Below are 21,909 nucleotides of genomic sequence, written 5' to 3' on the forward strand. Positions count from 1 at the left end.
GGGAGACTATGTTCTCCCGCCAGAGCTGAATTGCACCTGATTTACGCACATGCTGGGAGCACAATCAGGAAGCGATTTTCAATCCTCAGCCATATAGATTTTTGAATGGCAAAGATTGTGAGGGAATCACGCTATTGGGCTGCCCGATAGCGAGGTTCCACGGCTGGGCCGTCTCTGCAATGCAATTCAGCACACCCTCCTGGGATTTTCTGGATCACATCCTGCCCTTCTTCCCCCTCAGTATGGGGGTGACCTGACCCCCACCTAAGATCCCTAATTAAGGAGACCTCCAGGACCCCCTTATTAAAGAGACATCCCCCCAGAGATCCCCTAAATAAAGAGACCTCCCCAGAAGAGAGTCCCCGGTCTGGAAGCTAGAGAGCAGTCCAGACAGAGGCAGTGAAACACATCACCACTTTAAAACTCACCTGTGCAATACACCTGCTGCCTCAGGCACACAAAGCAGCACCTGTCAATTCCTGGAAAGAAAAACAGTCAGCTGGGTTTAAACCCCCTCATATCTTTGAGCTGAAAGTCATTCATTCATTTCTCTGTAATATTGACTTTAGGAGGCTGTGATTAACAGCTTCCACACACTCACAGCTGTCTGCATTGTTCCATTCATCTTCCTTCATGCTTGAGTGACATGGGAGCAGTCAGCTGTGAAACTGACAGAAAACACTTAAACTATCTATGATGTGGTCCAGGAGCTGTCAGTCATAGCTTGATGTTTAGAAACATTGGGTTAGTTTCACAGCTGACTACTTCAAAGTCACTCAAGCATGAAGGGAGATAAATAGAACCATGCTGACAGCTGTGTGTGGAAGCTGTCCATCACAACCTAGTAAAATCAATATCACAGAGAAATTAATGAATGGTTTGCAGATCAAAGGTCTGAGGGGGTTTAAACCCAGCTGACTGTTTTTTCTCTTTCCAGGAATTGACCGTGCTGCTTCCTATGCCTGAGACAGGTGTATCGCACAGGTGAGTTTTAAAGCAATTATTTTTTTCACTGCCTCCGTCTGGACTGCTCTCTAGCTTCCAGGCTGGGGTCTCTCTTCTGGGGCGTTTCTGTGGGGCTTTCTTTATTGAGGCGATCTCTGGGGGTTCTCTTTATTCAGGGAGTCTCAGGGTCTCTTTATTTAGGGGGTCTCTTTATTTAGGGGATCTCTTGTGGGGTGGGAGGTGGTTGGGAGTATCTGGTGGGGGTGGGGTGGGTAGGCCTTGCATTGTTGGGGGGTGGGAAGGGTGGCCCTCCAATGGACTTTGGGGCCGACTCCCTTAAAAAGTTATCCCCTTGACCCACCGCGAAGTCCAGCACATCGGGTACAGGCTCGCCAAGACCTGCACCAATTCTGGCCCACATGATTCCCGGCCCAGAGGACCAGAGAACCATGCAGGCCAGGAGAATATGGCACCCGGCCAGGTAATAGAATACAAATGGGTCTTAATGACCTATATGCATCTTCCCACTAGTGCGGGGAATAATCCTCGATTCCGACTGGGGGTGAGGGGGGTGGTGGGGGGGGGGGGGGGGGGGGGGGTGGGAGGCGTGACTGATCCCGTTTATTTCCCGATGCTGGATTCTCTGCCACAACAGGAACTCTGCTACCGGCGACCATTCAACCCTAACAAGTTCTATCATTTCCTCGTTTTCCCAGTTCTGATGAAATGTCATCGGACTTGAAATATTAACTCTGTTTCGCTCAACTAATGCTGCCTGACATGCTGAGTAATTCCACCATCTCCTGTGTTTATTTAACAAATTGCTAGTTGGGGCATATATATATATATATATATATATACAAATAAAGGGAATAATCCATGGATTTTAAACTGAACTTATTGCAAAGAAATTACTTCTAAACTGTACAATTTTAAAATACACGAGTAAATACTTTATTGAAGGAACATGGAGTTACTCTGGGAAATTCTGCATCTATAGATAATTTCCATGTCTGCAATGTATAGTCCCACAGAACAACATCCTCGACATCGAAGTGGGTTGAAATGGAGTCAACATCAGTTGAAAGGGATGAAAAATTTTCATAATGAAACATGGAGATCTTCAGAGACAGGAATAATGGAATTTGTATAGTTAATCACTTTAACGTACGAACACCACCTGTGCAGCACAACATGTTCAAAAGACCTGAAAGCTTCACAATCAAGGTTTTGTACTTTAATGTGGAAGAAGATAAAGCAGGAGTATCGGACATGGCCTCCCTTTCATATGTTACAAGTCTCAAAACCACTATCTAGTCGGGACCAAGGTTTCGATGCCTGCTGAAACAATTTAACCAAATTTAACCAGTTCACATTCAGTTTATTTTCTGGTAAGCTAATTATTTACATTCCAAGTCTGAAGAAGTTACTCATTACCTTAACTTTGACTTGTGGAATCGTTAAGTTTATAAATATATTCTTTACAATTGTTGACTTGTGCAAAACACTGCTTTGTTAAATTATTTAAAGCAAAGTGAAGCAATTCCAAATTTAGCCAGAACTGGAGAGAAATGGACTTTGGAATGAACATGATGATTAAATATTCTAATGATGTCTCAAATGACAGTCCAGATAACACAGTAAGCTCGATGTGGCCAGATTAATTTTGATTGTTTCGAGAGGCCGAGGTTGAAAATCTTTGATCTTTCTAGTGGACTACAACTGTAACTGAAATGGGAGGGGGGGGAGTGCAGCAGAAGGTTCAGAAAACACCTTAGGATCTGAATGCACCAAGGTACCACTCTACTGTCTTACTTCCCACTTGGCCTTACATGTAAGAGGCTGTGTCTCTGACTACCTCTCACAGGCCAGTGAAGCGTGGAAGCTCGGGGATTGGGTCTGGGGTTGAGGGGTTCCTGCTGCTTTGGCCTCACAGAAGGCCAGTATATTCAGTTAGAAAAATCATCCAGGACTCCTCCTTGGTGTATATGAGACCATCACGGGAGGGAGGGTGGGTTTATGTCAGAAAGAGGCATAGACACCTGAAGATTAAAATCATTTTTAGTTTAAGCTTACATTAGGACTGAGTTTAGGAGGAACTTCTTCACCCAAAGGGTTGTGAATCTACGGAATTCTTTGCCCATTGAAGCAGTAGAGGCTCCTTCATTAAATGTTTTTAAAATAAAGATAGATAGTTTTTTGAAGAATAAAGGGATTAAGGGTTATGGTGTTCGGGCCGGAAAGTGGAGCTCAGTCCACAAAAGATCAGCCATGATCTCATTGAATGGTGGAGCAGGCTCGAGGGGCCAGATGGCCTACTCCTGCTTCTAGTTCTTCTGTTCTTATGTGCCCACTTACAAAGTCATCTGGTGGGGCAGGCAGGGGGCGAGGGGGGGGGTGGGGTGGGGGTAGAGATTCCTACTGCTTTCCTTTCCTAGTGGGGTGGAGGAGGAAGGAATACCATTCCAGACCAGGCACCCATCACTGTGTGTTTCAACATCATAGGTCAGGTGGACACCCAAAATCTACTCCTAATAACGAAAGGGTGCCTGTCGCCTGTATGCAGATTCAGTGACCATTCATTGATCCTGCACTCTCGAATAGGATCAGTAGCAGTTTCACAGATGAGTGAGAACCTGCCATAACTTTGGGAATGTCACATCTCCTTGCTCTACCTTTCATTTTGCGCGAAGAACACCTTGCGCTGATTTTCCTACATTATAACAGTGACTTGTCTTCAAAATTACTCGATTGACTGTGAAGTACTCTGAGTGAGATTGTGAAGGGTGCTGTATAATTGCAAGTTCTTTCTTTTACTGATTCTACTGATTCCCCCCAGTTTTCAAACCCGATCATCTCCCTCCTTAGGAGTGCTGGGCTGTGCTGGTGAGAAAAGCGACATTGTAATTGAAAGACCACTGTACAATCCAACAAAAGCAATATCAGTGGAGAATTCTGTACAGTGGGATTTGTCTGTTGTGGAACCTTTACCCTAAAATGCTATTTTAGTTCATAAGTTACTGTAACACAATAAATTAGCTTGGCTGATGCTGCAGTGGTTTTCTTGTCCTTATGACTTCAGCCCAAGATTACCTGTACATGGACTTGGTCCTTCACATGCATTAGCTGCATTGGAGCATGTCTCTTATTCAAATGTGGCTCTCACTATATTTTCAGCTTAAAATTAAAACTCCGTGCCAGTCCTGTGTGCCAAAAGGTACTTGCTGCTGCTTTTTATTATGGTTGGCGTAATACTTTCTAGAGCAAAACGACCTTTCAGTTTTCGTATTTACAGTATAGTAACATTTACATCCTCTGCTAGAGAGAGTCCTGAGTCCCAAGTGGGTATATTGGCAACAGGGTGAACACGTGGGTCCTGTTGGGGAGGTAAGCCCTTACTAACATGTGAGTTGTAATCTTCCTTACAAGAATCATAAGCAGATGTCGCTTCCAGAGACAGTCCCTGCTGCTGCTGCTGCTGTTGCTGCTGCTGCTGGAATGCATAACTCACATTCCCACAAGGAAAATGCTGCAGTCGGAATAGAGGCACATCCAAAGTATTGGCAATGAGGGAAGAAGGTTCTAGGACAACAGCAGAGGCCTGCGGCCTGGAAGTTAGGATGGTAGTAGAAGAACCGCCACTGGCGTGGAAACCAGAATCCTCCCTTTCTGGTAGCTTGTTGTCAGTCAAAGTGTTGTTGTTCTGCACGATAGGCTTTTCTGTGAACCATGACCCATACGTAGGGTTCCAGAGGTTGGTGGGATTTTTTCGGGAGCCCCTGCCTTGTTGTAAAGCAGAAGAGTTGTTCATTTGTGAATATGTCTTGTTGACATGAGACCCCTCCTCAGCTGGCCCTCCAGTACGTACAACGACAGAATCTTGAGGGACAAGTTTTATCCGGTGTTCACCAAGGCAGAGGCTGGTCGGACGCTGGGGTGGTGAGGAGGGTTCAGTGGAAGCACCTTCATTCTCTACTTCTTGTGCCGGTGAAACCAAAAGAGGTGCTAATCCATCAGGGTCGTCTGGGCGCATAGGGACATTTCCTTCTTCTTCTGTTGGAGGCCCATATTCTACAGGCAAAGAAGTATTTATGACATCAGGATCCTAGAGAAAAATGCAAACAATGCATTGTTAATGACCAGATCACAGGTCATATGGCAAATCTACGACTTAAATACACTTCCCCAAAGCACTAAGCACACTCCATAACATAAATGGAGCTCTTGACCTACGCACAATTGAACCCAGTGTTCCAAAATTAGGAAAAAAATAGAGTTAGCTGTGTTCACTAATGGTCACTCTCGTGAGGCTTCAGAGATTACAAATGCCTGTGGAATAGTACCCCAATACAAAACACCACCGTCAGAAAGGAAATTAAGTTCTAAAATATTAATGATTATTCGTGTAATTTTCTTTCTGTTCACCATATGTCTTATTTCCTGTTGCCCAATTGATTACCTCAACAATCACAACTGACTGAATAACAGTTTCCTTTTTACTGAATATTATCCCCCTCAAAAAAGATACCACCTCAGTGTTGAACTCTCTCACTGGGTGAATACTGGTTACCAGCAGGAACTGCGACAAGGTAAGGGCCTGATGCACACAAATACATGTGCAATGTAATCAGATGTGCAACAATAGATATTTAGACAAATAGCATGCACAGAGGCAATAATGACAGTGGACCATTCTGTTAGTCAGGGCCATGCTCACAATTGACCAGACTTCTTTGACCTACCTCCTGTTTTGTTGTCAAATCATTCCCCCTACTGTACTCCCTTTAATCCTCAAGTTATATTTAACCTGTAGTTTTATTGGAGTATAATCAGCTCTACATTTGCTCTCTTGGTTCAAAGAAGGAGCCTCTTTATGCCCACTCCCCTCCATTTCCACCCACTGTTCCTTCAAAAAGCGTGTGGTTATCTACTGGTTATGGCAATTTATCAGCAAACCAGAGGCAATTTGTTCAAATTCCCATCAGTCCAACTTGTGTGAGTGTGAACTCATTAGCAAATCACAACGAAAATTGCTGGGGTTTAGTTAAAACCTGTTGCCTCCTATCCAGCCTGAGGCTTCCATGTCTCTCTAATCCCACACCAATGTCATCAGGGCACCTAAATGCTGGACAGGCAGCTTTGTCCACGTCCAGGAACAAGTTAAAAATTGATCCACCTCATAATTTCAGAAAAGTCTAGAATTTTGTTCTTTTATAGAATGGAATAGATTTGATGAAGTAACTCTGTTCACTTCTTTATGATTTCAGGATGTGCTGATTTTCTTTGAGTCCTTTCTGTGCCTCAGTATTGTGATCGCATCAGATTGTCGGTATCAATTTCCAGAAATTCTTCTCTATGAACTGGAACTATTGCTATTGATAATTATCCTGTTTCCTTTTATCTAACTAATTAATAATCTAATTCATAACTTCATCTTAATCTCATGAGCTTCTATTTTTGTCTCCTGTCGGGTTCTTCATTGAACACTTTTGGAAGTCATAATTTATTAGATTCAGCACATTATCCTCAAAGAATGTCAATCATCATTTTCTTACAGACACATGCTCTCTGTAATCCTAGATAAACGTAACCTCGCCAGAGATTTATCAAATATATATGTAAAGGTTACCTGTGTACAATAATCAATTCGTTCCAATATTGTTGCAAAGTTAGGTCTGTCTTCTGGCTGGTGTTGCCAACATTGAGTCATTATTCGATACCTGAAATATTAAAAATGTATAGGAATGTGGCATTTATTTATATTCGCATAGTTACTACTTAATATATTTTCTCTTCCCTTTTACTTTCTTTCAACCTGGGTGATGTCCTCCACTGTAGAGCTTGATTTTTCACAATACATCACATGTAACAGGTGTACAGGTGAGTCTGAAGTGTCAACAGCAAATGCTTCAACAGATTTCATCTAAAGTAAGACTGCTTCATTCAGGCTTGTGGTGTGTGGCAATATTGTGCCCCTTCATCAGTGTTTCCTAATGTAATAGTGTGGGGTGATTTGAGGGAATAGCTATTGCTGTTTCCCAGTTTCTTTTTAAAGAACATTTTTCGCTGGACTGCCCAAGAAGCTGTAATGGATTACTGGGCATAGGTTTTGGGGGAAGAATTGTTCGTTACTGCATCTGTGGAATCAACAGTCATTATGATCCACCATCGATAAAAACTGAAGCCACGAGCCCCCCCCCCCCCCCCCACCCCCGTCTTGCCCAAATCAAGTGTTGGACTTGGGAAAAGGTGACATCAAGCCTGACATTAAATTGGCTTCAGCATGGCGACTGACGTGCTGAAGACAAGAGGACAATACTGTTGCTTCAAAGTTGGATCCATGGACACAAACACAGCTACACTTTGACATGTTAATTATGCATTTCATTCTCAAACAGTTCCCGATATAGCCACAGCAGGAAAATATACATAAATCAGCTTGAAAATTCCCCTTAATTACTGAGACATGGATAATGTAAAATGTGGTCTATCTGCGCACCATTGGACCTGTCACTGCTGTGGGTGTGATCAGCACCCATGGACTGTTTATCAAGCTGCAGCTCAGAGCCACTAATTACTCCCTCATTCTCACGTGACAACTCAAGATAAAAATAAAATATTCTAAGATTACTTACTCTCAGTAGTTAAAGCAAAAGTAATTACATTTTTCTCATGTCTTTGTTTATTTTGAAATGTGCTTCAGAAATTCAAATATTGCATGTAAATTCCTGTCAGGTGAAAATGTGCTAATTCTTACAGGTAGTATGTTGAACATGGCTCTGCCATGTCTTAATGCTTTTCCTGTCTTAGCCATCTAATCGATACTTTTAAACTTAAGACAGGAAAAATAGATTTTAATTCCTTTCCATTACTGAGACAAGGAGCAGGAATTTCTCCACGCACTTTGGGATCAGGGTCAGCACTTTGGGTTCACGGTCAGCACGGTGTGGTAAAGAGTCAGGCAGTGATATTCCTCGAATTCACGAGCCAGAGGGTGAGCTCACTGTCCAGTTAAGCACAGTGAGCAGGCCCTCAAAGTTGGAAGATCAATTGGAGCCTGCGGCCAGGCAGGCAGAGAAGGCCTCAAAGCCTGCCTGGAGTGGCCCACTGGTCTGACCAGGCAGCTAGCTACTTCCCTACTTTGGGGGCTCTGGAGGCTGGCTGTAAAGTTCCAGTCGGCCTCTGGCAATGGGCCTTAATTGGCCTTCAACTATCATTGAACAATTGTGTTTGTGTGTGTGTGTGTGGGGGAGGGGGGGGGTGTAGTATCCAATCCCAACTCGAGATTGGCAAATGGCTCAAGAACAGGATGGAGCCAGCTAACCAGAAAGACGACTAGCAGCTTGAATTTTCATGTCTGCTCACCTCCATTCTCACCCACATTGGGAGCTATCCTGTCCTCGGCAGTTAAAACTATTTTATATTTAAACATCACCCTTTATAGTGATGTGCAGGCAGCAACTTTGCACTGCACCTTCTGAGGACTCATGTAACACTGCTCCAATATAAATCAATTGTGAGGTGCTACATTATTAACTTAAATCAAATAAGCTGGACCATCTCAATCCAGTTATTTTCCTGCCAATCGGGGGTTCTTTATACAAATGAACCTATCTAGCCATGGATCTCTGTGTACCCAACCTGTCAGTGTGCAGATTATTGCAATGAAATGTCGATAACACCAAGGGAAAAAGCAAAGATCAGACTACTGTAAAGACTGAAACAACAGGAAGATTTAATTTGTCTAAGTAAAACCTCTAGTGGAACGAATGCAAAGACATTTTGACAAGGATTTACGTACACAGGACCAGGGCAGTTTTTGGGTGGGTCCATTCGGCCACCACTAGTGACAAATTCCAGCACCTCTTGGTTACTCTTACTGGGATATGGCATATACCCAAGTGAAAAGATTTCCCAGAGCAACACTCCGAAGGACCTGCAAATAAACAGCAAAAGTTAGTTCAAGGTTATGTCACCGTTATAAATTCCTCCGTTTTGATGCTGTATAACACTCTACGTTATTCCCTGCCTCCGTTCTCCTTTTCATTGTGTAATGAGGCTGTGCACCATAAGCGGGTGAGAAGCCACATAGTCAGGCAATCGACTTTCATGCCTCTGCTAGGAGCGTATAAGGGCAATCTAATGTCATCAGTCTCTGACTTTCCCTACCTGTCTGTCTCCATGCATTTGGCTTCTGCCAGGTAAATGCCAATGGTAAATAAGGTCTGTCTCTCACCATAATTTAAAATGGAATTAAAAAAGACACAGTAACTAAGAAGTAGGGAAGATCAAATTAAAGTACTGATTTCACCGCTAATTCTAAAATGCACACCCTGATACATAACATTTTAAGTTCAGTGTTCAGAAGCCACCAATTGAAAATCGCATGTAATCTTATTGCCAATTATGTTGTTTTCTCTTCATTATTTATTATTTTTATTTTATTTATGTGCTTGTGAAACTTAGCGAATTCTTAAGGTGAATTTATGTGCTGATCAAGATGATGACTGTCAGTGCTACGGAATGAGTTTCCCACTATCCGCATTAAGTAGCAAATCAACTGCACCAGTGTGATTTTATCTTTACTACCTACACCAGCTGTCCATTAGAGTCTTCGCAACCTTTGGGTGGGATTCTTCAATATTGGGGCTCTGTCCCCACGTCAGCGTCAAAACGCAGATGTTTCACTCTGGACTTTCCTTAAGATTCTCCTACCTGCAGGGGGCTAGCAGAGCCCCAGAGTGCTTCTCGCAGCTCTGGCTGCGGATTCGGGGCCCTGCACGTCCGGTCGGGCGTCCGCGAATGTGTCTGCGCTGGCCACCCTGTGGGACATAGCGGACTTGAACCGCGGGGCGGCACCAAAAATGTAGGCCCCCACCGAGATCACGCGCACCTGTGGATCGGTGCCTCCCGATCGCCCCCTTTGTCGTCCATGGCCCCCCCCCCCCCACCCCCCCCCCAGTAAAGGATCCCCCCGCCCCCCCACCAGGGGGCTGTTCCCGACAGGCAAATCGCGGTTAGAACCACACCGTCGGGAACTAGGCCAGTTACCCTCGGTGAATTGCGGGTGGAGGGGGGCGTGCCTTTGTCAATGGCCCCCTACCCGCACCGTGTAGACCGCTCACGGCATTTCTCCGGGGACCGGAGAATCTCGGTAGCGACATCGGCCCAGATTTTGTCGTTGATGCCCATTCTTCTCCCCCGCGGAGGCTCAGAGATTCCAGCCCTTTATGTTTGACTTCAAAGCTCCCCTGGCTCCAGTCCATCCTATCTCTGTAACCTGTATGAGCCATACACACAATTCCCACAACTACCAGAAGGATGCGGAGGCTTTCGAGAGGGTACAGACAAGGTTTAGGTTTACCAGGATACTGCCTGGTATGGAGGGCATTAGCTATGAGGAGAGGTTGGATAAATTCAGTTTGTTCTCACTGGAACGGCAGCGGTTGAGAGATGACCTGACAGAAGTCTACAAAATTATGAGGGGCATGAATAGAGTGGATAGTCAGAAGCTTTTTCCCAGGGTGGAAGAGTCAATTACTACGGGGCATAGGTTTAACGTGTGAGGGGCAAAGTTTAGAGGAGATGTGCGAGGGAATTTGTTTACACAGGGGGAGGCTGGAACTCGCTGGCAGAGGAGGTGGTGGAAGCAGGGATGAAAGTGACGTTTAAGGGGCGTCTTGACAAATACATGAATAGGATGGGAATAGAGGGATACCCAGAAGTGTAGAAGATTTTAGGTTAGATGGGCAGCATGTTTGGCGCAGGCTTGGCGGGGCGAAGGGGCTGTTCTTGTGCTGTACTTTTCTTTGTAACTCTCCGTCCTGTTAATTCTAACCTCTTGTGCACCCCCCTGCCTTTCACCTCACCATCAACAGTCATCTGTTCCCTTCATGGCAGTGTGAAGCCCATTGGGACATTGCTCAAAATAAAATGCATTAAATGGCTTTTCTTGTTGATTGGGATCACCAGTTGAGACCCAAATTGGTGTGGGGTGCTGTGGAACTGCTTACTAGGAACAGGTTAAGACTGCTGAAATTCATTTCATGCATATCATGTGGAGGAGCAGATGGAATTTGAACCAGAGGTTCTGGAGGTGAAAGGACAGTGCTTAATTCGCAATGGACTTTGAAGTAATAGAAACTGTAGGAGAATCTTTTTTTCCCTTCTCTTTAGTTTATTATTTTGTGATTGTGTTGTCTGCACAGTGAAGCTGCTCAAATCTGCAAACCCAACATAAGCTATCGCAATGATTACCTTAACCCTTCTACTTCTCTCTTTCTTAGAGAAACACACACAAAAACACACATACCATGTATCTGTTTTTGAAGTAAATATTCCTTCCATGAAGGCCTCTGGTGGCATCCATTTCACTGGGAGCATGGCGCGACCACCCTTTCTGTAATAACTCGCCCTGTGGAGTTAAACAGCAAACAAATATAATTTGACAATCTGATGGTTGTTAAAGGCAGTGGTCTAATAATACACTAAAGTGGTAGTTCATCAGACCAGCCAGCAGATGTAGTTATCTCTGCTATTTTCTCAGCCATTAATGTGAGTTAAAACAGCCAACTCCATGTATTTCTGTTGTCAGTTATATTTTTTTGCTTCTGAGGATTATTTTGCAGGCAAAAACATAACATTTTCTGCACTTTGTGGCATAGTGTGGCCCTTAAACAGGATTAACATTTAAGCCTGGGTTTCATTTAACCTCAGTAGTAGTGTCCCTGCCTCTGAGCCAGAAGCTGTGGGTTTGAGTTCCAGGCCCAGGGCTTGATGGCCAAGGAAGCTGTGTTCTTAACGGGGTCAAACAGGTTGAGTGCGACAACCTGCAAATCCTTCCAACGTGCCAATGGCTGGTGGTGAGAGTGGGAGAGACCCCTGGTCAGCCACGCCTGATATGGAGTGATGACCCTCAAGGAAAATCCCCGGGTGACAGACAGGTGACCTGTTCTGGGAATTACTAGCTATGGAAACAGGTGAAAGTCCGCCTTGGTGCACCATGAGTGCGGGAAGAGAATTGAAATTACATGTAACTTGCCGGAAATTTTCAGATAACTTGTAGTTTTAAAGAGGAATTAATGCACCACTGCATTAAAATGCATTCCCACATCACTTGTGTATGATGTGATCCTGACAAACTCATTACGGGCGGGATTCTCCATCTGGTGCGGCGCGCCCCCAGGATTCTCCGTCTCGCCAGCTGCCCAATGGGGTTTCCCATTGTTAAACCAGCTGTTTAAAATGGGTTAGTACCTATGCGAGATCAGCAGAGAGAGGAACTTCAAATAAACATTAACATTTGTGCACTGGAATCCCACATCACCATCTCAAAGCCTGTCTGCTGCAGATAGTGAAAGCAAATGGGTATAAAACTCCTGTGTGCACCAGGAAACTAGTCGCCCTAAAGGAATGTAACAGTTGGATGATTTACACAAACGTTTAAAAAAATGAACCTATCAATTAAGCTGAAAAAATGAAGCGTGATAAATTATCTTATTTTACACAAGCAATTGCCCAAAGTGGTTGGGGTAAAATGAAAGGATATTATGTTATATTTCCCTTCAATCAACAATGCTAACAAAAATATTAAATTAAATAACACGTGGAAAAGCCTTCAGTATTGTTAATAAATGGAAGAAAATATACTCCACAAGCAATTCCAGTCATTCCCATGTTGTTGCTTCTCTCTCTTTTGGGTTGGTTCAATGGCCGGGACTTTCCGGCTTCCACCCCGCGGTGGGTGTGGTGAGCCATTGGTTGCCGGCGGGATCTTCCGGGCCTGCCCAAGTCCACGGGCATTTGCGTGGCTTACCAGTCCCGCCACTGGGGAACTCGCGTGAGGAGTCGACTTTGGCGGGACCGGAGGATTTCCCTGTTGGGAGGAGCTGGAAAATCATAAGGATCAACACAGCAGGACAGTGCATTAGTTACTGATACATTAGTGTTGTATTGGTGTAGGTCAGTGTCCAAATTAAAGGTGACACTAAGCTTGCAGGAGGGTTGTAAGGTTTAAAATAAGAGCTGGAAAAGCTGAATAAATTCAACGTTGTCATACACAAAGAAAAAAATAGATATAAATATAAATAAAGGACACGATGGCACAGTAGTTAGCATTGCTGCCTCTCAGCTCCAGGGACCCGGGTTCGATTCCGGCCTTGGGTGACTGTCTGTGCGGAGTCTGCACGTTCTCCCCGTGTCTGCGTCGGTTTCCTCCGGGTTCTCGGGTTTCCTCCCACAGTTCAAAGATGCGCAGGTTAGGTGGATTGGCCGTGATCAATGCATGGAGTTATGGGATTAGGGTGGGGGAATGGGCCTCGGAAGAGTGCTCTTCCGGAGGGTAAGTGCAGATTCGATGGGCCAAATGGCTTCCTTCTGCACTGTAGAGATTCTATGGATTCTAAATTAGGACCTAAATGCAAAATATATCCAGGAAAAAGCAGATCATTGACACCACCGGCCACAGAGCTATATAAGGCAAATTACATTTTTTACTGCAAAATTCTGTAATAGAAAATAGATCACAACATTATTATTAAGACTATACAAGCTGTTAGTTCAGCCCTGTCTGCATTATTGTATTTAGTTCTGGCTTATATTACAGCAAGGACAACATGGCATTGGAGAAGAATTATGCCTGGGCTATAAGTGGAGACTACAGAAGCTGAGCTTCTTTATACTTATAATCTTCTTAAGGGAATCTTAAGGGATGCTTCAATGTATCATCATGTTGAACTCTGAAAAATTGTTTATCATACCCCTGGGAACACCATGAATAGACATGGAACGAAGCACAGGATAAGGACAGTGAATGGACATTTCACACTCAATGAATATGGGGAGTCAACTTAACAGGGAACCAATCAAGATTGAAAACATAAGTAATTTTAATTGAGATTTGGCTTAGATTTTAATGAGAAAATCAATTGAGGCAAATAGTTAGTGCACTGTTTATCCTATTTTGGAATTCTGAGGCCAGCTAAATACTGAGATGGGCTATAGAATCCATAGAATCCTTAGAGTGCAGAAGGAAGCCATTCGACCCATCGAGTCTGTACCAACCCTCTGAAGGAGCATCCCACCCAGGCCCACTGCACCGAGTATCCCCGGAACGCCAGTTAACCTGCACATCTTTGGAAACTAATGGGCAATTTAACATGGCCAATCCACCTAATCTGCATATCTTTGGAGTGTGGGAGGAAACCGGAGCACCCGGAGGAAACCCACGCAGACACGGGAAGAATGTGCAAACTCCACATAGTCACCCGAGGTCGGACTTGAACCTGGGTCTCTGGTGCTGCGAGGTAGGCGTTCTAGCCACTATGCCACCGTGCCACCCACAAGAATGAGGATGTCCCCAAAATGGTGTTGAGAATTGGGCACTCAGGAAACACTGCATTGCACTAGGAAAAGGGATTGTGCATAAGCTGAAGTTAATTCACTACTGTGTTCTCCACTACAGGTTCTCGCAGTCAGAAAACCCATCACACACAGCCTGCAGGAAACCAGAACTCCGCTCGGCAGGCAGGGGAAACATCCGCCAGGCAGGGGAAACATCTGGCAGGCAGGGGCAAGCTCTGTCAGGCAGGGGAAACATCCAGAAGGCAGGGGAAACATCCAGAAGGCAGGGGAAACGTCCGACAGGCAAAGAAATGTCTGGCAGGCAGGAGAAACATCCAGAAGGCAGGAGGAAATGTCCGAAAGGCAGGGGAAACATCTGGAAGGCAGAGGGAGTGTCCAGAAGGCAGGGGAATCATCCAGAAGGCAGAGGAAATATTTGGAAAGCAGGGGAAACATTTGGAAGGCAGGGGAAATGTCCGGAAGGCAGGGGAAACATTCGGAAGCCAGGGGAAACATCTGTAAGCTAGGGTAAATATCCCAAAGGGAGGGGAAATATCCAGCAGCAGGGGAAATATCCAGCAGGCAGGGGGGAAATACGACAGGCAGGGGGAAAATACAACAGGCAGGGGGAAAATACAACAGGCAGGGGAAACACCCGGAAAGCAGGGGAAACATCCAAATGGCAGGGAAAACATCCAGAAGGCAGAGGAAACATTTGCCAGGTGGAGATACATCCGGCATGCAGGAGAAACATCCAACCTTTTCCCTTCTATTGTGTTTGGTTGCTTCCTTGATCATGAAGGTGCACATAGAACATGAAGATATGATTGCTGCAGGTATTTAATCTTGATGGTAACCATGCATTTCTAAGTACAAATAATTCCGTCTCCATTATTGTAAAACCATGGAGGGTAAGGCCTTCCTCCTGTCCGTCCTACTGCCAAGTGCCCGCCTCCCATTGTCCCCCGATACATATATGTTTGTGCCGGTGTCTGGTTCCACCTGTTGGTGGGAGGTCACAACTGACCCTACATGTATTGGTCAGTGGCTATGTACAGTGGTGCTGTTCTGTACAAATATATACATTGGGGTTCAACTCTGTCCAATTATAATAGATGTGCCTGTATGCATCACCACACCTTCTAGGTGTCAGAGGTTGTGGGACTGTATGTTGGTCTGGAGGGCATGTGCTGCCTGTGGTGGCACTTTGATAGTGACCTTTGTTGAGAGGGAAATCAGGGCATCTTGCAGAGGCCTCACTCTGGCAGAAACTGAGATACAATGAGTGTCTCAGTTGCCTATCTGGTGCATTGCTTCATCACCCTGGCAATTGCAGGTGGAGCTGCACCTTGCGTCACTTCAGGCTCTTCTGATTCTTCCCCTTCATCATCGTATGAGGATGAATCCGGTTCCTCCATCTCTCCAGCTGGGAATCCGACATCTCTTTGCTGCACTAGGTTACATTGGACACAACAGACCACAGCGATCTGTGAGACTCTTTGTGGCGTGTACTGCAGTGCTCCACCTGAGTGCTCCAGGCAGTGGAACCGCATCTTCAGCAGTCCAATTGTCTGTTCTATTGTTGCCCTTGTTGAGGTAGGGAGGTAGGGATGGCATTGTACATCTCCTTCTGCCAGGCACTCCGGTTTCCGCACAGCCACCATGATCCAGGTCTTCTGAGGAGATCCCCTGCAGCTGTACAGGTTGGAGAGGGCGGGGTGGGGGGGGATCAAAGAGCTGTGGCACCTGAGAGTGATTCAGAGAGTATGAGTCATGAGAATTTCATGGCAATTGAACACATACCTTCAGGATTTACTTTGGTGGCTACATGCCAGCCACACATTGATGGACTGAAACACTTTTTGGTTTAAGAATGTTGCTGGTGTTGGCAGAGAGCTGAATGTGTGCAATCAATTGCCCCTTGCTTTTGGGGAAATCAGGCTATTGAGCCGAGTCTCAAAACTCTGCCGCCTGGCTCTTAGGGCCTGTGGTGAATCGGACAAAATCATCGGCCTTTTTGGCCATGACGTTGGTGAACTCCCTTTGTGTGCCTGTGTGTGGCTGACTGGCAGATCACAGACATGTCCGCCATGGAGCCCCAGAACAACCCAGCAAAGAAACTAAAGGGCGTAGTGTGGTTTAAAGACTACCAGCATAGGATTGCCTCCCGTTCCACGGGGTCGTAGGTCTTCCTGCAGGCAGTAACTCAGGTCAGTGACTGATCGCTGACATTCTCTGCCATCTTTGACATTTTCGCTTTGACATTTACAGGTAGCTTCTCCATGTGTGGTGTATTCAGCTCCCACATTGCCACTCCAATCACTCCCCCTTGCTCAGCATCACACTGGCCCCTGGCTGCGAGCATTTTGAGCTGCCTCTCCTTCTGCTGCCTTGTTGTCTTTCTGGCTGTCACTGCACCTGACCCTGGGTCACACACTGCCGAGTTCTCTCTCCCTCCAGCATAGAATCAAGAAACACTCGGCACAAGAAACCCATACTATCTGCCTGAAGTAAACTGTGGATAGGAGACGGGCAGAAAATCTGGTCATCACCGTCTATTTGGCTATCCTTCTTAATGACTGTGGGCCAATGGGGAACATGGCTGTCGTGTCTCAAGCACACTTTAATTTTTTTAAATTCATTTACGGGATGTGGCGTCGCTGGTTAGGTCAGCATTTATTGCCCATCCCTGGATGCCCTTCAGAAGGTGGTGGTGAGTTGCCTTCTTGAACCACTGCAGTCCTTGAGGTGTAGGCACACCCACCGTGTTGTTCGGGAGGGAGTTCCAGGATGTTGTCCCAGCGACAGTGAAGGAACGGCAAAATATTTCCAAGTCAGGTTGGTGAGCGACTTGGAGGGGAACCTATAGGAGGTGGCATTCCCAGGTATCTGCTACTCTTGTCCTTCTAGATGGCAGTGGTCATGGGTTTGGAAGTGTTGTCTAAGAAACCTTGGTGAGTTACTGCAGTGCATCTTGTAGATGGTACACATGGCATCCACTGTTCGTCAGTGTTGGAGGATTTGAATGTTTGTGGAAGGGGGAGCAATCAAGTGGTCTGCTTTCTCCTGGATGGTGTCGAGCTTCTTGAGTGTTGGAGCTGCACTCATCCAGGCAAGTGGAGAGTATTCCATTATACTCCTGACTTGTGCCTTGTAGATGATGGACATATTTTGGGGGGTCAGAGGGTGAGTTATTCGCAGGAGGATTCCTGGCCTTTGACCTGTCCTGGTAGCCCCAGTATTAATATGTCTAGTCCAGTTCAATTTCTGATCAATGGTAACCCCTAGCATGTTGATTGTGGAGGATTCTGGGATGGTAATGCCATTGAATGTCAATGGGCGGTGGATAGATCCTCTCTTGCAGGCGATGGTCATTGCCTGACACTCGTGTGACGCGAATGTAACTTGCTACTTGTCAGTCCAAGCCTGGATATTGCCCCGGTCTTGCTGCATTTGGACATGGACAGCTTCATTATCTGAGGAGTCAAGAATGGTGCTGAACATTGAGCAGTCATCTGCAAACATCCGCACTTCTGATGTTATGATTGAAGGAATGACATTGATGAAGCAGCTGAAGATGGTTGGGCCTGGGACATACCCTGAGGAACTCCTGCAGTGATGTCCTGGAGTTGAGATGACTGACCTCCAACCACCACAATCATCTTCCTTTGTGCCAAGTATCACTCCAACCAGTGGAGAGGTTTCCCCTTGATTCCCATTGACTCCAGTTTAGCTAGGGCTCCTTGATGCCACACTCAGTCAAATGCTGCCTTGATGTCAAGGACAGTCACTCTCATCTCACCTCTGGCATTCAGCTTTTGTGTCCATTTTTGAACCAAGGCTGTAATGAGGTCAGGAGCTGAGTGACTCTGACGGAACCCAAACTGAGCGTCCGTGAGCAGATTGATGACTTCTTCCATCACTTTGCTGATGATGGAGTGTAGACTGATAGGACAGTAATTGACTGGGTTGGATTTGTCCTGTTTCTTATGTACAGGACACAACTGGGCAACTTTCCATATTGCCGGGTAGTTGCCAGTGTTGTAGCTGTACTGGAACAGCTTGGCTAGGGGTGCGACAAGTTCTGGAGCACAAATCTTCAGTACTATTGCTGGAATATTGTCAGGCCCCATAGCCTTTGCAGTATCCAGTGCCTTCAGCCATTTCTTGATATCACGTGGAGTGAATTGTATTGGCTGAAGACTGACATCAGTGATGCTGGGGATGTCTGGAGGAGACCGAGATGGGTCATCCACTCGACACTTCTGGCTGAAGATTGTTGCAAATGCCTCAGCCTTGTCTTTTGCGCGTATGTGCTTGGCTCCTCCATCATTGAGGATGGAGATATTTGTGGAGCCTTCTCCTCCAATGAGCTGTTTAATTGTTCACCACCATTCACAGCTGGATGTGGCAGAGCTACAGAGCTTAGATCTGATGAGTTTGTTGTGGAATCGCTTAGTTCTGTCTATTACTGCTGCTTATGCTGTTTGGCACACATGTAGTCCTGTGTTGTAGCTTCACCAGGTTGACACCTCCTTTTTCGGTGTTCCTGATGTTGCTCATGGCATGTTCTCCTGCACTCTTCATTGACCCAGGGTTGATCCCCTCGCTTGGTGGTAAAGGGAGAGTGGGGGATATGCCGGGCCATGAGGTTACAGATTGTGGCTAAATACCTCAATGTGAAGATGGTACTTTGTCTCCACAAGGACTGTACGGTGGTTACTTCTACTGTTACTGTCATGGACAGATACAGCTACATCAGGCAGATTGGTGAGGTCAAGTATGTTTTCCCTCTTGTCGGTTCCCTCACCACTTGCTGCAGTCCAAGTCTAGCAGCTATGTCCTTTAGGATCCGGCCAGCTCGGCCTGTGGTGGTACTACATAGCCACTCTTGGTGATAGCCATTGAAGTCCGCCACCCAGAGCATATTCTGCACCCTTGCTACCCTCAGAGCTTCCTCCAAGTGGTGTTCAACATGGAGGAATACTGGGTTAGCATGGTGGCACAGTGATTAGCTCTGGGTCACTGTCTGTGTGGAGTTTGCATATTCTCCCCGTGTTTGCGTGGGTTTCGCCCCCTCAACCCAAAGGTGTGCAGGGTAGGTGGATTGGCCATGCTAAATTGCCCCTTAATTGGAAAAAATGAATTGGGTAGTCTAAATTTATTTTTAAAAACATGGAGGAGTACTGATTCATCAGCTGATGGTGGCCGGTACGTGGTAATTAGCAGGAGATAGCCATGCCCAATTCTGGCCTTGGGTAACTATCTCTGTGGAGTTTGCACGCTCTCCCCGTGTCTGCGTGGGGTTCCTGCTGTTTTCTCCCACAGTCCAAAGATGTGCATGTTCGGTGGATTGACCATGCAAAATTGCCATTTGTGTCGAAAGCTTAGCTGGGGTTTCAGGGATAAGGTGGCAAAGTGGGCCTAGGAGGGTTCGCTTTCAAAGGGTCGGTGCAGCTCAATGGCTGAATGACCTCCTTCTGCACTATAGGGATTCTAACCATGCCACCACCTGCGCTCAATGCAACAGCTTGACGTTCTCTCCTGATTCAACAAAGCTCCCCATAACAAACAGATTCACCAGGAAGATGGGGCGAAATTCTACGTTATCGGCGCAAAGTCCGCCGATCGGCGCAAAAAACGGCGCAAATCCGACTTGCGTCACGTCGGAAAAATGGGTCAAAATTCTCCGGCCTGAAATGGGCTAGCAGCGACGTGACGGGATCCGCGCATGTGCACGTGGTTCACGCCGTGCAGCATCATACACGCCGCACGGCGTGACGGCTCATAAGGCCGCGCTGCTCCCCCCACCCGACCGGAACACCCGACCAGAACACCCGACTGGATGGCTGGCCGCCGCTCAGCCCCGAGGTTCCAGTCACGGGATGTGGAGGCGCTCCTGGACACAGTGGAGCAGAGGAGGGACGCCCTGTATCCCGGGCACGGCCGCAGAGTTGCCCCACGCCATAGCCGGCGTCTGTGGAGGGAGGTGGCAGAAGCCGTCACCGCTGCGGCCCTGACACCACAGACAGGCACCCAGTGCCACAAGAAGGTGAACAACCTCGTCAGAGCAGCCAGGGTGAGCCTCCCACCCCCTGCCCGATATCCATATCCCCCATATCCCCCCTCCCCCATATCCCCCCTCCCCTATATCCCCCCCTCCCCCATATCCCCCTCCCCATATCCCCCCTCCCCATACCCCCCTCCCCCATATCCCCCTCCCCATATCCCCCCTCCCCATATCCCCCTCGCCCATATCCCCCCTCCCCCATATCCCCCCTCCCCCATATCCCCCCTCCCCATATCCCACCTCCCCATTTCCCCCCACCCCCATATCCCCCCTCCCCATATCCCCCCTCCCCATATCCCCCCTCCCCCATATCCCCAAGTGAATCCAGCCCTAACCTTAACCTCTGCAATGCACGCGCAACCGATGGCGTGCATTCATATACCTGCCTAACACTGTTGCCTTTTACCCCTGCCACCACCCCCCCCCGCCACAGGAGAAGCGCGCACACAACAATAGGGAGCATGTGAGGACTGGAGGAGGCCCCGCTGATGAGAGGCCACTGTCCGAACACGAGGAAAGGGCCCTGGAACTGGCTGGCGGACCTGACGACTGGGAGGTTGCTGATGCAGAGGTCGGGGGCGTACTAGCAAGTGAGCCACCAACAGCCCGACCCCATATCCCCCCCTCCCCCATATCCCCCTCCCCCATATCACCTGATCACTGCCTGCGTGTCTAACCATGCATGCTTCATTGTGTATCGCAGGAGCAAACGTCGAGGCACCCATCCCCGCAGATGCAGACCGCCCACAGGATGCCCCTCGGAGGCCACGGGAGACGGGGAGACCCGGATCCTCAGGCATGCGACGCCCGCAGGATGCCCCTCGCACACCACGGGAGACGGAGAGACCCGGACCCTCCGGCATGCGATGCCAGGAGGATGCCCCTCGCACACCACGGGAGACGGAGAGACCTGGAGCAACAGGGAGACGACACCCCCGTCACGTGCGGGAGCGACGAGGCAGGCGTGTGCCACCCAGCGACGAGGGGGGCAGCCACAGGCCCCCGTCACATCCGAGCCAGGACACCACTACCCAGGACACCAATACCCAGGACACCACTACCCAGGACACCACTACCCAGGACACTCCTACCCGGGACAGCACTACCCGGGACAGCACTACCCAGGAAGACGAAATACCGGACAGTGACTCAGAGTGGATGGGTGGAGACGAACCCCCACCCCAAAGTGCCATGGACTCAGAGTGGGACGAAGAGCACGACACAACGCCACTGCTGTCACCAACACCCTCCACCATCGCAGAAACACTCACCTCGGTTGGGCACTTTAGTGATGAGGCGTCTGCTACACTCACTGGTGCGCACAACACAGCCGTCCCGGTACAGCAGGTGGAGGTAGGAGCAGCAGAGGGGCCGGGCGGTCGGAGGGCAGGCCAGCCCAAGCGAACATCTGCCGCCCAGATGGATCCCGCGTTCCTGGAGTTTCCACACCCACACATAGATCCGATGCAACCTCCGACCCGGAGACGAGCGAAGAGGGTGACGGCCGGCTTGCGGCGGCTGCAGTCGCAGGTGGAGGAGTCCACCCGCGTCCA

General features: G+C 47.5%; 1 protein-coding gene across 1 annotated transcript in view; it reads right to left on the bottom strand.

The window, feature by feature from the left end:
* Positions 1 to 1,543: 1,543 nt before the first annotated feature.
* LOC140426516 (ALK tyrosine kinase receptor-like) overlaps positions 1,544 to 21,909 on the bottom strand; it is a 1,637,280-nt gene continuing 1,616,914 nt past the window's right edge. Inside the window, exons 26-29 of the mRNA XM_072511388.1 lie at positions 11,258 to 11,359; positions 8,747 to 8,881; positions 6,575 to 6,665; positions 1,544 to 5,050 (exon numbers count right to left, since the gene is read on the bottom strand). Coding sequence (XP_072367489.1) covers positions 4,235 to 5,050; positions 6,575 to 6,665; positions 8,747 to 8,881; positions 11,258 to 11,359 — 1,144 coding nt within the window. The 3' untranslated portion in view covers positions 1,544 to 4,234. The remainder of the gene's footprint in view (positions 5,051 to 6,574; positions 6,666 to 8,746; positions 8,882 to 11,257; positions 11,360 to 21,909) is intronic.

The sequence above is a fragment of the Scyliorhinus torazame genome, chromosome 1 (genome assembly GCF_047496885.1).
Source record: "Scyliorhinus torazame isolate Kashiwa2021f chromosome 1, sScyTor2.1, whole genome shotgun sequence".
In the NCBI taxonomy this organism is placed as follows: Eukaryota; Metazoa; Chordata; class Chondrichthyes; order Carcharhiniformes; family Scyliorhinidae; genus Scyliorhinus; species Scyliorhinus torazame.